Consider the following 16601-nt stretch of genomic DNA (forward strand, 5'->3'; position numbering starts at 1 on the left):
GAACTTCCAGATGTTCAAGCTGAATTTAGAAAAGGCAGAGGAACCGGAGATCAAATTGCCAACATCTGCTGGGTCATTGAAAAAGCAAGAGAGTTCCAGGAAAACATCCATTTCTGCTTTATTGACTATGCCAAAGCCTTTGACTGTGTAGATCACAGCAAACTGTGACAGATTCTTCAAGAGATGGGAATACCAGACCACCTGACCTGCCTCCTGAGAAATCTGTATACAGGTCAAGAAGCAACAGTTAGAACTGGACATGGAACAACAGACTGATTCCAAATTGGGAAAGGAATACGTCAAGGCTGTATACTGTCACCCTGCTTATTTAACTTATATGCAGAGTATATCATGCCAAATGCTGGGCTGCATGAAGCACAAGATGAAATCAAGATTGCTGGGAGAAATATCAATAACCTCAGATATGCAGATGACACCACCCTTATGGCAAAAAGCAAAGAACTAAAGAACCTCTTGATGAAACTGAACTAGTGAGAGGGTAACAGACAGGAAGGCCAGGGGTCTCCGAACGGAGGAAAGAGGCTGCACGTGCCAGACATTTTATCTCTCTAAAGCAGCAGGAGGAAACAAACCAGCGATAGGTTTTTCCTTCTCTATACAAATTTAAAAGGAGGTTTCTCTTAAAATGCTGTGTTGCCATGACACCTGGTTTCACCTAAAGCTAACTACTCTCAAACCTTGAGTTAACCAATACATTTCTTTTTCTTATGGAAATGTTGTCTTAAGCTATGTTAATGTACCCCAGACTCTATCTTCAAGTTGGTTCCGCCAAACCGCCTAACTTACTTACTCAGGTATTGTTCCCCTAATCTATGTAAACAGAACTATTTGTTGGTATTCTGCCCTTCTACAAGATTCAAGTCAATCGTTTTATGGCCAGGGATGAATTATCTGGTGCCATTCTAAATTTTATGACATTCCTTTCTTTTCATTAACAGACTGTGAGTGACTATATAACATACAGCTAAAGACTAGGAGGGGAGTACTCTTTTGCCCCCTTCTGATGCCCATGTCAGAAGCTTTCTCTCTCTCCTTTATACTTTAATAAAACTTTATTACACAAAAGCTCTGAGCAATCTCTGGCCCGGGATTGAATCCATCTCCTCCGGAGGCCAAGAATCCCGCGTCTTATCGTTCAGCAACAACCTTTCACTAGGAAAGTGAAAAAGTAAGCTTAAAACTCAACAGTCAGAAAACTAAGATCATGGCATCTGGTCTCATCACTTCACAGCAAATAGATGGGGAAATAATGGAAAGAGTGACAGACTTTATTTTGGGGGGCTCCAAAATCACTGCAGATGGTGACTGCAGCCTTGAAATTAAAAGACGCTTGCTCCTTGGAAGAAAAATTATGACCAACCTAGACAGAATATTAAAAAGCAGAGACATTACTTTGCCAACAAAGGTCCGTCTAGTCAAAGCTATGTTTTTTCCAGTAGTCATGTATGGATGTGAGAGTTGGACTATAAAGAAAACTGAGCACCGAAGAATTGATGCTCTTGAACTGTGGTGTTGGAGAAGACTTCCTTGGACCGCAAGGAGATCAAATCAGTCAATCCTAAGGAAATCAGTCCTGAATATTCACTGGAAAGACTGATGCTGAAGCTGAAACTGCAATACTTTGGCCACCTGATATGAAGAACTGACTCACTGGAAAAGACCCTGATTCTGGGAAAGACTGAAGGCAAGAGAAGAAGGGAACGACAGAGGATGAGATGGATGGATGGCATCACTGATTCGATGGACATGAGTTTGAGTAAGCTCTGGGAGCTGGCGATGCACAGGGAAGCCTGGTGTGCTACTCTCCATGGGGTTGCAAAGAGTCAGACACAACTGAGCAACCAAACTGAACTGAACAAGGGTTACAGATACTGTTCTGAACCAAGTCCTACGAGCTATTTTGCAGATAGTGAACACCTCACCAGGTAGAAGAATTTAACCCTATGTTGCCCACCAGCATGTTAACCCCAGAAGGTTGATGATGTTGACTCCAAATTACCTCACCATCAAGCAATCAGAAGAATGTTCATGAGCTGATCACATGCCCCATTAACCTCTCCCTCACGCTGTCTTTAAAAAATCTTTCCCTAAAAGCCTTCAAGAAGTTCAGGCCTTTTAAACACTAGTTGCACTGTACTCGTTGCTTGCCACTTGAAATTAATGTTGTACTTTCCTTCACCACACCCAGTGTCAATATATTGGCTTTACTGGTCATGGGCCAGCAGACCCAGGTTTGCTTCACATTCACTTTTACTATGAACCTATGACTAACGAAAAAGATGACTTAACACTCTCTTCAGACTCCAGAGAAAATTGCTTAAGATGAAACTATTTTGAAATACCCAAATTGGTTTTTTGTTCCTACATATGAAGTTAGAGAAAGCTGACTTGATAAAATACTTTTTTTCAGAATTCTGGCTCTAAAAGAACAAACACATTCCTAGGAGAAAGTTTGAAGTTAACTCATATCATATACTAGAAATATAAAAACAGCCCACTTTGCTTGAGACTTCTGTCTTGGGTTAGTTAATAGAATTTCAAACCAAAGGCCTGGGGAAGGGTGGAAGAAAAGAAGCTTTTTAAAACTCAAATAAGTAAATTTATTTTTGGTTTTACATTTGCCAGGTGAATTACCATTACACACGAGGTCATGATTCCTTGTCTTCCTGCTTGTCTGTTGTGTTGTTAAAAAGAGAGGAATCTTCGTGTGGAAAAATTTAGGAAAAAACTGTTGGACTTCACCCTTTGGTTTTTGTCCTGCAAGAATGCGATTTTGTTCTTTGTGTGTATGTTTGTATTTGTCTTGTGTGTAAGTGTGCTGGCTATGGGAAACTCAAATTCATTTCCTGCATGCAGCCCCTTGAGGTGCATTCTCCAGAACTGAACTACTTTTAGTTATAAGCCAATGAAATATAAAAAGATGATTTTACTTTGTAATACAGCTTGGTCATAGTACTCCCAAGATTCAAAGTGATCCATTAATGGATCCCTAAATTATACATCCATGGTTCAATTCGAGTTGTTTTACAATAGAGAGGGGATAAAAGATAAAAATTATAAACTAATTGGGAACTTCCCTGGTGGTCCAGTGCTTAAGAACCTGCCTTACAATACAAGGGACTCAATTTCAATCCCTGGTCGGGGAATTAAGAACCCACATGCCTCAGTTCAGTTCAGTCTCTCAGTCGTGTCTCTTTGCGACCCCATGAATCGCAGCACTCCAGGCCTCCCTGTCCATCACCAACTCCCGGAGTTTACTCAAACTCATGTCCATCGAGTCGGTGATGCCATCCAACCATCTCATTCTCTGTCGTCCCTTTCTCCTCCTGCCCCCAATCCCTCCCAGCATCAGGGTCTTTTCCCATGAGCCAACACTTTGCATCAGGTGGTCAAAGTATTGGAGTTTCAGCTTCAGCATCAGTACTTGCAATGAACACCCAGGACTGATCTCCTTTAGGATGGACTGGCTGGATCTCCTTGCAGTCCAAGGGACTCTCAAGAGTCTTCTCCAACACCACAGTTCAAAAGCATCAATTTTTCGGTGCTCAGCTTTCTTCACAATCCAACTCTCACATCCATACATGACCTCTGGAAAAACAATAGCCTTGACTAGACAGACCTTTGTTGGCAAAGTAATGTCTCTGCTTTTTAATATGCTATCTAGGTTGGTCATAACTTTCCTTCTAAGGAGTAAGTGTCTTTTAATTTAGGAACCAGATAACAAATTGCCAACATCCGCTGGATCATCAAAAAAGCAAGGGATTTCCAGAAAAAAACATCTATTTCTGCTTTATTGACTATGCCAAAGCCTTTGACTGTGTGAATCACAATAAACTGTGGAAAATTCTGAAAGAGATGGGCATAACAGACGACCTGACCTGCCTCTTGAGAAACCTGTATGCAGGTCAGGAAGCAACAGTTAGAACTGGACATGGAACAACAGACTGGTTCCAAATAGGAAAAGGAGTATGTCAAGGCTGTATATTGTCACCCTGCTTATTTAACTTATATGCAGAGCACATCATGAGAAACGCTGGGCTGGAAGAAGCACAAGCTGGAATCAAGATTGCCGGGAGAAATATCAATAACCTCAGATATGCAGATGACACCACCCTTCTGGCAGAAAGTAAAGAGGAACTAAAAAGCTTCTTGATGAAAGTGAAAGAGGAGAGTGAAAAAGTTGGCTTAAAGCTCAACATTCAGAAAACTAAGATCATGGCATCTGGTCCTATCACTTCATGGGAAATAGATGTGGAAACAGTGACAGACTTTATTTTGGGGGGCTCCAAAGTCACTGCAGATGGTGACTGCAGCCATGAAATTAAAAGACACTTACTCTTTGGAAGGAAAGTTATGACCAACCTAGATAGCATACTAAAAAGCAGAGACATTACTTTGCCAACAAAGGTCCATCTGGTCAAGGCTACGGTTTTTCCAGTGGTCATGGATGGATGTGAGAGTTGGGCTGTGAAGAAAGCTGAGCACCGAAAAATTGATGCTTTTGAACTGTGGTGTTAGAGAAGACTCTTGAGAGCCCCTTGGACTGCAAGGAGATCCAACCAGTCCATCCTAAAGGAGATCAGTCCTGGGTGTTCATCGGAAGTACTGATGCTGAAGCTGAAACGCCAATACTTTGGCCACCTGATGCAAAGTATTGACTCATTGGAAAAGACCCTGATGCTGGGAGGGATTGGGGGCAGGAGGAGAAAGGGACGACAGATAATGAGATGGTTGGATGGCATCACCGACTCGATGGACATGAGTTTGAGTTAACTCCGGGAGTTGGTGATGGACAGGGAGGCCTGGAGTGCTGCGATTCATGGGGTCGCAAAGAGTCGGACACGACTGAGCTACTGAACTGACTGACTGAATCTCTCCTAAGCTTCCCATTTCAATACAAAGCTTCTCGCCCTACCTCCCATCCCCTCTGATAGGAGCTCTGTCAGAGCTTAATCCTCAACCCTCTGTATGTGCTCGGGACCGAGCTGTCAGCACGGGGAGGAACCGAGCTCTCGGGGTTCCCTCGGGAGCTTCAGGGTCGAAGCCCGGCTGCCGCCTCTGCTCACGCGGACAGCTCGCCAATCTGGGCTCGGCTCGGGGACGGTCGCCGACGGCCGCCCAGGCCGCGGTGGTTGAGCTGCCACACGGGACTCCAAGATCTGGGAGTCAGAGTCCCTCCGGGAGGAGGGTCCTGTCACTGCCGCTGTCTGGGCTGCAAGTCTTGGAAAGAAAGGCAAAGGCTCCAGTCGATTCTGGGAATAGTAGTTCAAGCGAGGATGGCTTGGACTCAGGCTGAAGCCGCAGTGGACCCTGGGAAGTGTAGTTGTTTGAGGCCCCCTTTCACCTTGTGGGCGCGGGGCGTACTGGGAGTTGTCGTGTGGGGGGCTCTCTGCCCGCGAGGCGCGGAGGCCGCGGTGGGTGCTGGGAAGCAGAGCTGTCTGAGGCCCGCGGCCTGGTTGAGGTCGGTGGCTGAGGCTTCGGAAGGCGCAGTTTGCGGGACTCTGGCGCGGGGTCCCCGTTGCAGAGACAAGAACTGGCCTGTACTGACCGAGGTAGGAGAAGGGCCCGCCCTGCCCGAGCCGGCCCCCGCTGGGGCCGAGGTGCCCGAGGGCGGTTGGCCTCATCCCGAGCTCGGGAAGTCGTGGCTGCCCAGCCGGCAGCGCGGAGGAGATGCCCCAGCTGCGGCCCCGTTAAAGGCTGAGGCGCTGCGGCCGCGCGTCCGGCCCAGGCTGGGTGCCCCTGCCGCGGCGGGGAGGGAGCTGTCGTGGACGCCCCTGATCCTGCCTGACGAGGGCGGTGGTTGCGGAGCGACTGGCCCCTAGCCCGGCCCGGTTCGCCCGCACGGCCCCGCTGGCAGTGCCTCAGCTCCTTTCTCTCCCCGCCAGCTCCGCCCTCCACGCTGCGTTCTCAGCCGGCCCTGCCCTGAGCCATGTCGCAGGTAAATTGTGTTTCCTTTCTTCTAAGTGCAGCTGTGTTTACACAGGCTTTCCTTCTCCTGTAACCCTCACCCCTGTACCTGCCCTGCCTCCCTCTCTTGTACCTGAGAGGACGGGAGAGGGTTCGCTGGGGGCGCGGCGCTGGGGGCGCTGTCCTGATGTGGGCGGGGCCTGAACGTAGACCAGGCTGTCCCGTTCTCCTTTTGCCAAACAAATTGGGTAGGAGGAGTGCTTTAGGCCTCGCTCCCGCTGCCGTTCTTTAACTTATTCGTCCTGTTTTTATTGATTATTTATTACTATTATTTTATTGGTTGTTTTCGTTGAGACTGAATACTTGGCAGGCAGTTGTGCTTCAGAGGTGAGGGACAAGAAGGCCCCGATTCCAAATTATTCCGTCTGGATGCAGTTTCATTTCTCTGTCCTACTTTTTTTCATGCTTGTCTCCAAATCCAGAGGCTCTCCAACTTTTGCTGGGAGTCCAGTTTCCTTCTGTACTGCAGATCCCACTGCAGTATATTATATTAGGACACAGCTTCCTTTATTAGCCAAAAATCTATAACAAGTTATAGGGACATGATTTTTTTTTTTTTTTTTTTTTTTTTTTTTTTTAGCTGTAAAATATAACTCTGTCATACCTCTGGGACTGTTACTAGTTTGGGACTTTTAAAAATCCTGTTCATGCCTAATGGCTATGTGGATCACTCAAGTGCTGCAAAGCAGGAGCTTATTATTCACCCAACCTGGAGGGGAAAAGCTTTAGGTTCCACCCTGGAAGTTCCTTATACTTTAGTCTTTATTCTCTTGTTCCCTGACATTGCTGAAATTGTCTCCAAGTTTCACAGCTATTTCTTCAGAAATGGGGATGCCTGGGATAAACTTGGGTGTGTGTCCCTTAAACAGGTGCTGCTGCTATATGCTACAGCCAGTAGTGACTATGGAGAAATTCTTGTCAAATCATTTTAAAATGTTGTTGGCTTAGTCACTAATGCATGTCCAACTCTATGCAACCCCATGGACTGTAGCCTGCCAGGCTCCTCTGTCCATGGGATTTCCCCAGGCAAGATTAGTGGACTGGGTTGCCATTTCCTCTCCAGGGGATCCTCCCAACCTAGGGACCGAAGCCATTTGTCCTGTGTCTCCCACATTGGCAGGCGGATTCTTTGCTGCTGAACAATGGGGGAAGCCCCCACTAAAGTAGGCTGGTATTAAGGAAAATATACATTCCCTATTAAACATAAAGGGACTGTCTTCATTATTCATAAAGTGTTGTGAGATCTTAAGAATGTTTACAGCCAAAGCCAGAAATACATGTTGTTCACATGTGTAGTCACAAAATTATAAATTATCTCAGGACAAAACATATTTTTTTTCTTCAACTACACAATAAAACAAAATGGCTAAGCTCTTACTTATATTCTTAATAATAACTCAGAATACTGAAAACTGTCATTGCACTACTTATGTACACTGTCCACCCTCCACAGTGGACTCATTTCATTCCTTGATCAGGGCCTTTGGGAACATAGATGCTGGTTGTGCAGATGTATGTATGTCATTTCAGGGGTCAGTGACATTCAGAGATGTGTCCATAGACTTCTCCCGGGAGGAGTGGGAATGGCTCCAGCCTGCTCAGAGAGATTTGTACAGAAATGTAATGTTGGAGAACTATGGCCACCTGGTCTCACTGGGTAGGTATTTCCTCTCATCTCCTCTCAGGCAGAATTTGACCTTTAGGATGACTGTTGTGAATCTTGATTATCTGACTGAATATTCCCAAGGAAGGAAAGGTTTTTTTGTTTTTGTTTTTTTGCTTTCAAGAAGAGGATTATAACTTCAACTAGTCCTTACACATCTTTCATACTTATAGCTGGCATTTCTAATAATGGCCTCTTTTTTGGTAAGGGTTCAAGGAGTAATTTTGAATGTATTTCATTTTCCACAAGCAGGTCTTAACATTTCTAAGCCAGATGTGGTTTCCTTATTGGAGCAAGGGAAAGAGCCCTGGCTGGGGAATGGAGATGTAAGCAGAGAGCTGTTTCCAGGTGAGTGAGTGAGAAGCTGGTAGTGAAGTTTTTTAAAATAACAACCCAACCAGTCAGTGAGAAAGCGGTACTTTTTTTATATGTTGGATAGAAAGTTTTCCTTTAAAGGTACCAGAGATACGGGAGGGGACTGTGAAGTCTTGCCCATGCAAGGGGATCACTTCACACCTACTTACTTGTCTTCCTTCAGTTCTCTTCTCATCCTTTTCTTCACTTTATTTCTCTTCTTTCTTTTTAAAAATTTACATATGTGCTTCTATTGTCTTAAGTTAAAAGGTGTATATTTTTTCTTTATATTGCTGTTCTAACCCTCTTGAGTAATTCATTAGGCTTTGGTTAATTAATGGGTTTATTCCTTCACTAATACATTAACAATATTTATTTTTTAATCTCTTTAAGACTTTCTCTTAGGTATATGCCTCAGAGAATAGAAGGCATGGCATAGTGAGATAGTGGGTCTGTAAATAACTTGGTTAGAGGTCCTCAAGTTGGCAGTTCAACAATGAGAAGAAAGGATTTCCAGTTGGTGTTAGGGTAATTCAAATAGGGATAGTAGTAACAGAAATAGAAAAGACAGAAAAAGGGTCAGTTTTTGAGAAAATGTGGTGAATTAGTTTGAGATATGCATGGTGTGAGTAGAGGATGGTATTTCCAAGTAGAGAGGTACAACAAACTATTGGAATATGTCTTAGAAAAGAATTCAAGTTAGGAATGTAGAAGTGGGAATTTTGTATTAAGAAGGAAAAAATAGAAGCAATGAGATTGATTGAGAAGGGCTTTGAAAGCCTTCTTCATGTTAGGTTGAAATAAAATTGCTGGTGAAGCTCTTCAAAAATAAATATGGCCATGCTCTGCCATTTAAGATTCTTGACACAGAAAACCTTTGGAGCCTAAATTGTATGTATTTATGACAATTTCTGTAAGTTCTGTAGTTGATTCTGAAGCAGACCTCTATTGGAAATATACTGGCCTTTAGAGAGTGGTCCTCTTGAGATAACAGGGGAACACTTACGTTTAAAGAGAAGAAGCTAATGGAAGGACTAGTGACAGGACAGAAGATGCCTTGAAAACTGAGTTCCGACTTTGAAAGCAAGACTTTCAGGAGTAAGGACGTGGAAAGAGAGTCCTGTATGCCTGAAAGTCACAAGGAGGGACAAGTGCCCAGAGACTTCCTCATCAAAGAATGAGTTGAAGAAAAAGCCTCTATACCACCACTTTAATACAGCTCTTGCAATTTTTGTGTGTTCCTTCCAGTACCCCCCTTTTTTGGCAAGTTAAATTTTAATTGGGGCAAAATGAGCACTACAGCCTGGGAGACAGCACCTCAGATAGTTCTTAGGAACTGTTCCCCCATAACTTTTTTGAAAGGTGAAATAGCTCACAGAAATAAGGCATAAAACATAAACATGTAGCTTAAATTATTATAAGACACCCATGTCCTGGTGCACTGGGAAGACCCAGAGGGATCGGGTAGAGAGGGAGGTGGGAGGGGGGATCAGGATGGGGAATACATGTAACTCCATGGCTGATTCATGTCAATGTATGACAAAACCCACTACAATATTGTAAAGTGGTTAGCCTCCAACTAATAAAAATAAATGGGAAAAAAAAAAAAGACACCCATGTCACTACCACTCAGGTCAGTAAACACAGAAGTCCTGGGTCCCTAAGAGCTCTTTGGGTGCTCATCCCAGTCACCCTGCACCTCCTGCAAAGGTAATTAATTTTTTTAATGATAGTAACTTCCTTGGTTTTCTTTATTTTCAACTGTTTGTGTCTCTAGTCACTAGTTTACATCTGTATGTTTGTGAACTTTTTATATAGATAATCATAATGTGTATGTTCTAATTTACTTCTCTCAAAATTATTATAATATTCAGGTATTTTGCATATTGATCTAGGAGTTTGTTTCATTGTACAAGTAGATACAACCCAGTTTATCCATCCTGTTATTGACAGCTTCTTGGGTTGTTTGCTGTTTAGGGCTGTTGCAAGCAACATTGCTGTTGTCCTTGGGTCCTGGTACATCCTGGCACAGGGTTCCTGTGGTTTATATCTAGAACTGGAATTGCTGAGCCAGAGGATGATGTGTCTCTTTCACATCATTCAGTTCAATTCAGTTCAGTTCAGTTCAGTTCAGTTCAGTCACACCCGACTCTTTGCGACCACATGAACTGCAGCACGCCAGGCCTCCCTGTCCATCACCTGCCAGGGTCCAGCCCTGGCGGCGGAGTCCAGGGGTTCCCTTCGGATGAGCAGCGTCGGCAAAGAAAAGAAAGCGAGTCAAGTCTTGGTTGAGTGCAGGATCAAGACTACTTTATTCTTTTACATCAGTGCTATATATCCTAAAACCAATAATCCTTTAAAGATGTTTAAGGAGGGGGGAATGATAAGATTGTACCAGGTGCACAATCATGGGTTACATCATAAATAACTTTCCAGAACAGTCAATACCTACACATAACTTTTAAACAATTCAATGGCAGTAGCTAGTCAACTGTGAAAAGCCTTCTACAAACCTTATCTTGGGAAGCTCAGCCCCTGGTGGACTTAGCTCTGGTATGTAATCCTAAGGGTCAGAGGTCTTATGAATTCCCTCCTGATCACACCCTAAGGAATCTTCTCAGTCTCTAGTGGACTCTTATCCTCTTTTGCTTATGGGATAGATAGGCCTGTTTATTGGGACCCATGTGCCCCCAGGGACTGTGTTGCTGTCATGCAAAGGTTTCAAGGAGGGAATTTAGGTAAGAGTCAGACTAGTTTTTAGGGAACATAGAAGAACACCAAGCATCAGATGATGAAAGGACGAAGGCCTGGGAGTGGATGGTGGGGTGGTCCTGAGAAACCCCCAGAGGTCTGGACGCCTTTGCGTGTGGAGTGGTCCCAGAGGTCCAGACACCTTTGCGTGCCAGCTCCTTGAACCCAGACCTTGTCACAGGCAGGGTTTCTCTCGCCGGCTCCCAACAATCACCAACTCCTGGAGTTTACTCAAACTCATGCTCATCAAGTCGGTGATGCCATCCAGCCATCTCATCTTCTGTCGTCCCCTTCTCCTCCTGCCCCCAATCCCTCCCAACATCAGGGTCTTTTTCCAGTGAGTCAGCTCTTCCCATAAGGTGGCCAAAGTATTGGAGTTTCAGTTTCAGCATCAGTCCTTCCAGTGAACACCCAGGACTGATCTCCTTTAAGATGAACTGGTTGGATCTCCTTTCAGTCCAAGGGACTCTTAGGAGTCTTCTCCAACACCACATTTCAAAAGCATCAGTTCTTCGGCACTCAGCTTTCTTCACAATCCAAGTCTCACATCCATATGTGACCACTGGAAAAACCATAGCCTTGACTAGATGGACCTTTGTTCACATCATTAGATGATGCCAAAATGTTTTCCAGTGTTTTTACTGACTTGCACTCCCACAGACACCATAAGTGAGTTCCTCTTGCTCCCCATGTTTACCAACACCATGTAATATTAGATATCATAATCTTCACAACTGTCAGGAGATAGCACTCCTGTCAGGAGTGTGCAGTGGGAGCTTAATCTAGTTTAAATGTGCATTTCTACAATTACTGATGAAGTTGAGCACCTTTTCATATGTTTATTGAGTATTTAGATACCCTCATTTATGAAGTGCCTCTTAGTTTTTGCTCATTTATTGTATTATTTTCTTGTTCTGTAGGAGTTACAAATTTTGGATACAAATCCTTTGCAATTCTATTCACTTCAAATATCTTCTCTTACATGTGACTGACTTTTCCCCTTAAAACCTTTTTTAACGAACAGAAATTCTTAATTCTAGTGTGGTCAGACTCATCAGTCTTTCCCTTTATGAGGGTTTTTTTTTTTTTTTTTTTTTTGGATGTGTTTAAGAAATATTTCCGTACCATGAGGTCATGATGATGTTTTCCTAGATTTTCTTTTTTAAAAGCCTAGTCATTTTGCCATTCACATTTAGATCCATGGTTTACTTTGGATTTATTTTTGTGTGTCACATGACTTAGTGGTCAATTTCAGTGTCTTCTTTCTTGACATCCATTTCTCAAGGTACCATTTATTGATATGTCTGTCCTTTCCTTCACTGGTTACTCATAAATTAAGTTTTTGTGTCCTGGGTAGGAAGAGTCAATATTGGTAAAATGACTATACTACCAAATGCAATCTACAGATTCAGTGTGATCCCTATCAAATTACCAATGGCATTTTTCACAGAACTAGAACAAAAAATTTCACAATTCATATGGAAACACAAAACACCCCGAATAGCCAAAGCAATCTTCAGAAAGTTAAGTTTTTGTGTATGTTTCTGGGTTCCCTATTTTTTTTTTCTGTTTTTCTGTCTTTTCATAAATCTATACAGTCCATTATGGATTTAATACTGGATAACATTTGATTGTATTTGCCTCACCTCATTCCTTTTTTTGCTGAATAATGTCATTTACAGACATCTTGACACTTCACTATATAGTACTTCATTATCATGTATATAGTATAGGGATATTTTCTATACAACTGGAATATTTTCATATCAGAATAACAGTTTTCCCTAATTTTGTTTTAATGTACTATCCATATATAAATGCTTCATAAATGTGTTTATAACTGGATTGTCTTTTCCCTGTGGGATGGTGAAATATTCCTCTATGTCCTATAACTTTGAGTTGTAACTTTTTTTTTAAATATTAAGACTTTGGGTCTTATTTAAATCCTGTTGAGATACTAACTTTATTTAAGCAGGCTGTCAGTATGGATAAGTTGAGGCCACAAGTTCTAACCTGTTTTCTTTGTGTGTGGTTCCAATGACAGTCTGATTTTCAAAGCCTTTGCAGGTCTATTTTATTTGCCCCCATAAGCACGGCTTAGTGGCCTTTCTGGAACTTAGACAGTGGGTTCAGCTTTAGGTGTGCTATTTAGGGTCAGATCCATGCATGCACAGCTCAAGGATGAGCCCAGAATTTCATACAAAACTTTATGAGATCACTTTCTTGGCTCCCTTTTTCACAATCTCCTCTTTCCTTTTTGGCTCCCAGCGCCCCCTCTTTCAGGTCTTCTGGATAGAAAGGTAGACCTTTTGGTTCCCCTCTGCACTTCTGTAACTTTGTCTGCCTCTGTAGCCACGCAACAAGGGGATGGAGAGAAAAAAGAAGGGTGAGGGTATTACCCCTGTGCTCTTAGGACCATAGGTTTTTCTGCTGAGGGAGGAAATGTTACCCTGCCTTGGAGTTTTAATTGCCTATAGTAACCAGAGATCAAATTGCCAATATCTGCTAGATCATCGAAAAAGCAAGAGAGTTCCAGAAAAACATCTATTTCTGCTTTATTGACTATGCCAGAGCCTTCAACTGTGTGGATCATAATAAACTGTGGAAAATTCTGAAAGAGATGGGACTACCAGACCATCTGACCTGCCTCTTGAGAAACCTGTATGCAGGTCAGGAAGCAACAGTTAGAACTGGACATGGAACAACAGACTGGTTCCAAATAGGAAAAGGAGTATGTCAAGGCTGTATATTGTCACCCTGCTTATTTAACTTATATGCAGAGTACATCATGAGAAACGCTGGGCTGGAAGAAGCACAAGCTGGAATCAAGATTGCCAGAAGAAATATTAATAACCTCAGATATGCAGATGACACCACCCTTATGGCAGAAAGTGAAGAGGAACTAAAAAGCCTCTTGATGAAAGTGAAAGAGGAGAGTGAAAAACTTGGCTTAAAGCTCAACATTCAGAAAACTAATATGGCATCTGGTCCCATCACTTGATGGGAAATAGATGGGGAAACAGTGGAAACAGTGTCAGACTTTATTTTGGGGGGCTCCAAAATCACTGCAGATAGTGACTGCAGCCATGAAATTAAAAGACGCTTACTCTTTGGAAGGAAAGTTATGACCAACCTAGATAGCATATTAAAAAGCAGAGACATTACTTTGCCAACAAAGGTGCATCTGGTCAAGGCTATGGTTTTTCCAGTGGTCATGTATGGATGTGAGAGTTGGACTGTGAAGAAAGCTGAGTGCTGAAAAATTGATGCTTTTGAACTATGGTGTTGGAGAAGACTCTTGAGAGTCCCTTGGACTGCAAGGAGATCCAACCAGTCCATCCTAAAGGAGATAAGTCCTGGGTGTTCAGTGGAAGGACTGATGCTGAAGCTGAAACTCCAATACTTTGGCCACCTCATGCAAAGAGTTGACTCGTTGGAAAAGACCATGATGCTGGGAGGGATTGGGGGCAGGAGGAGAAAGGGACAACAGAGGATGAGATGACTGGATGGCATCACCGACTCGATGGGCATGAGTTTGAGTAAACTCCGGGAGTTTGTGATGGACAGGGAGGCCTGGCGTGCTGCGACTCACGGGGTCGCAAAGTCGGACACTATTGAGCAACTAAACTGAACTGAACTGAACTGATATGGCCATCACTGCTGCAACATGCTTTGGATTTAGGCAGGAGAGAATGGGAAATGAACAATAAGGTTTCTCTGTATGGACCCCCCCTTTCCCATTTATAAGACAGAAATAGAGGCTTCTCTTGGAGCTCTTTACCTGTTGCCCAGTTCTTGCTTTCAGGTTGCATTTGACTTTAGGCCTGGAGAGATTGGAGATGGGGAAAAAAACAAGAAACTCACCACCAGTTGTGTTACTTTGTGTTCTGGCTTCCTTCTGCAGTCAGCTTGCTACCGTTTACCTTTTAGAGTCCTCAGCTAGCTCCTTTATGCACTCTGTTCATGGTTTTCACTTGTACTCAGTGGGAGAACCAGTCAGAGTGTACTTACTCCATATGTACATGCTTGGAGCCATTCATATTTTATAAGTGAAGAAAAAAACAGTTACAGCATGCGTAAAGATCATGCTAATAAAGTAAGAGGATGAGGTTCAGTTTAGATTGAGCAAAAGTATAAAGTATAGGAGGTAAATGGTGGGAATTAAGGATGGTTATGTAAAGTACAGGTCAGATCATGCAGGTATTTTACAGGCCATATTAATGAACTTAGAGTTCATCCCTAGGCTAATAGGGAGTCATCCAAAGATGTTAGGCAGGTGAGCACTTTAGTGACATCCTTCTGGCTGAAGTTTGGGAAACAGATTTATTGGAAGCAAGCCTAGGAAACAGGATAGTCATTTAAGAGTTGTTTCCATAACCTAATCTAGATGTAATCATCACCTGAACCATTGGAGGTGTCCAGGGAATGGAAGAAGGTATACAGATGGCAACAAAGTAAGGAAGTGAACTCAGAAAGACCTGGTGATTGACTAGATAAATGACATGAAGATGACTGAGGAATTGTGATTGATATCACTTTTTTTTGGTGGTAAATTATTATTTCTTGGAAGAGAAAAAGGATGAGCAAGTTTGAAAGAAGAAAGATTATATCAATTTGTAACTTACTAAATTTTGGATCTTTGGGATACTCAAGTATATAAATTCAGTAGGCAACTGAATATCATATTTTAGATCTTAAGAGAGAGATCACAGTGCTTCTCAAATTTTAGTCCTCTGGATTGTTTTAAAACATACCTCCAGGCCCCTCTCCAGAAATCCAGAGTCATTAGGTTTGGGATAGAACTCAAGAATTTACATTTTTAACAAGGCCCCGTGATGCTGATGCTGAGTTAAAGTATACATTTAGGAGTTAACAGTACAGCTTCTCAAGATTTTGAATTTTCTTTGTAAAATCTCTGTACCCCTGTTGTTGAATTTATTCTTAAGCAACTTTTTAAAGTTTCTTTTCTAAGAAGTTATATTGCTTTTCTATAGGAATGCTAGTGACTTTGTATATTTTTCTCTCTGTCTTTACTGTGGCATTTTAATAATATCTTAAACCTTTCCTGCAAATGATGTGATTTTTCTATTAATTAATAAACTTTATTTTTTAAAAAAGCAGTCTTAGGTTCACAGCAAAACTGAGTACAGAAAGTACAGAGTTCCCCTGCCCATTCCCACCCTTGTCTGGTCTTCCTTACTGACAATATCCACAGTACTACATTTTTCACAACTGATGAACATACCTTGACATATCATTATCACCCTAAGTCCATAGTTAACCTTAGGTTCTTCCTTGGTTTTGTACATTCTGTGCATTTTGACAAATGTGTAATGACATGTATCCATATGTTAGTATGATACAGAATAGTGTTACTGCCCTAAAAATTCTCATTCTCTGCCTATTCATCACTCTCTTCCCCTAACCCCTGGCAACCATGGATCTTTTTACTGTTTCCGTAGTTTTTCCTTTTCCAGAGTATCATATAGTTGAATTCATAGTGTTTAGCTTTTTCAGATTGGCTTTCTTCACTTAATATTATTCATTTAAGGCTTATTCCTTTATACCTTTTCATGGTTTGATAGCTCATTTCTTTTTAGTGCTGAGTAATATCCCATAGTCTGGATGTATCACGGTTTTCCATTCTCTTACTGAAAAACATCTTGTTTCTAAGTTTTGACAGTTATGAATAAAGCTGCTGTAAACTTCCATGTGCAGGTTTTTGTGTGAACATGTTTTAATTATTTGTGTAAATACCAAGGAATGTGATTGCTGAATTGTATGATAAGAGGATGTTCAGTTTTATAGGAAACTAACAAACTGTTTTTCAAAGTGGCTGTACCAT

General features: G+C 42.3%; 1 protein-coding gene across 1 annotated transcript in view; it reads left to right on the forward strand.

Moving 5' to 3' along the window:
• Nucleotides 1-5329: 5329 nt before the first annotated feature.
• Nucleotides 5330-16601, forward strand: part of ZNF10 (zinc finger protein 10) — a 51219-nt gene continuing 39947 nt past the window's right edge. Inside the window, exons 1-3 of the mRNA XM_070474659.1 lie at nucleotides 5330-5573; nucleotides 7519-7645; nucleotides 7901-7999. Coding sequence (XP_070330760.1) covers nucleotides 7612-7645; nucleotides 7901-7999 — 133 coding nt within the window. The 5' untranslated portion in view covers nucleotides 5330-5573; nucleotides 7519-7611. The remainder of the gene's footprint in view (nucleotides 5574-7518; nucleotides 7646-7900; nucleotides 8000-16601) is intronic.

Source organism: Odocoileus virginianus, chromosome 12, assembly GCF_023699985.2.
Source record: "Odocoileus virginianus isolate 20LAN1187 ecotype Illinois chromosome 12, Ovbor_1.2, whole genome shotgun sequence".
NCBI lineage: Eukaryota > Metazoa > Chordata > Mammalia > Artiodactyla > Cervidae > Odocoileus > Odocoileus virginianus.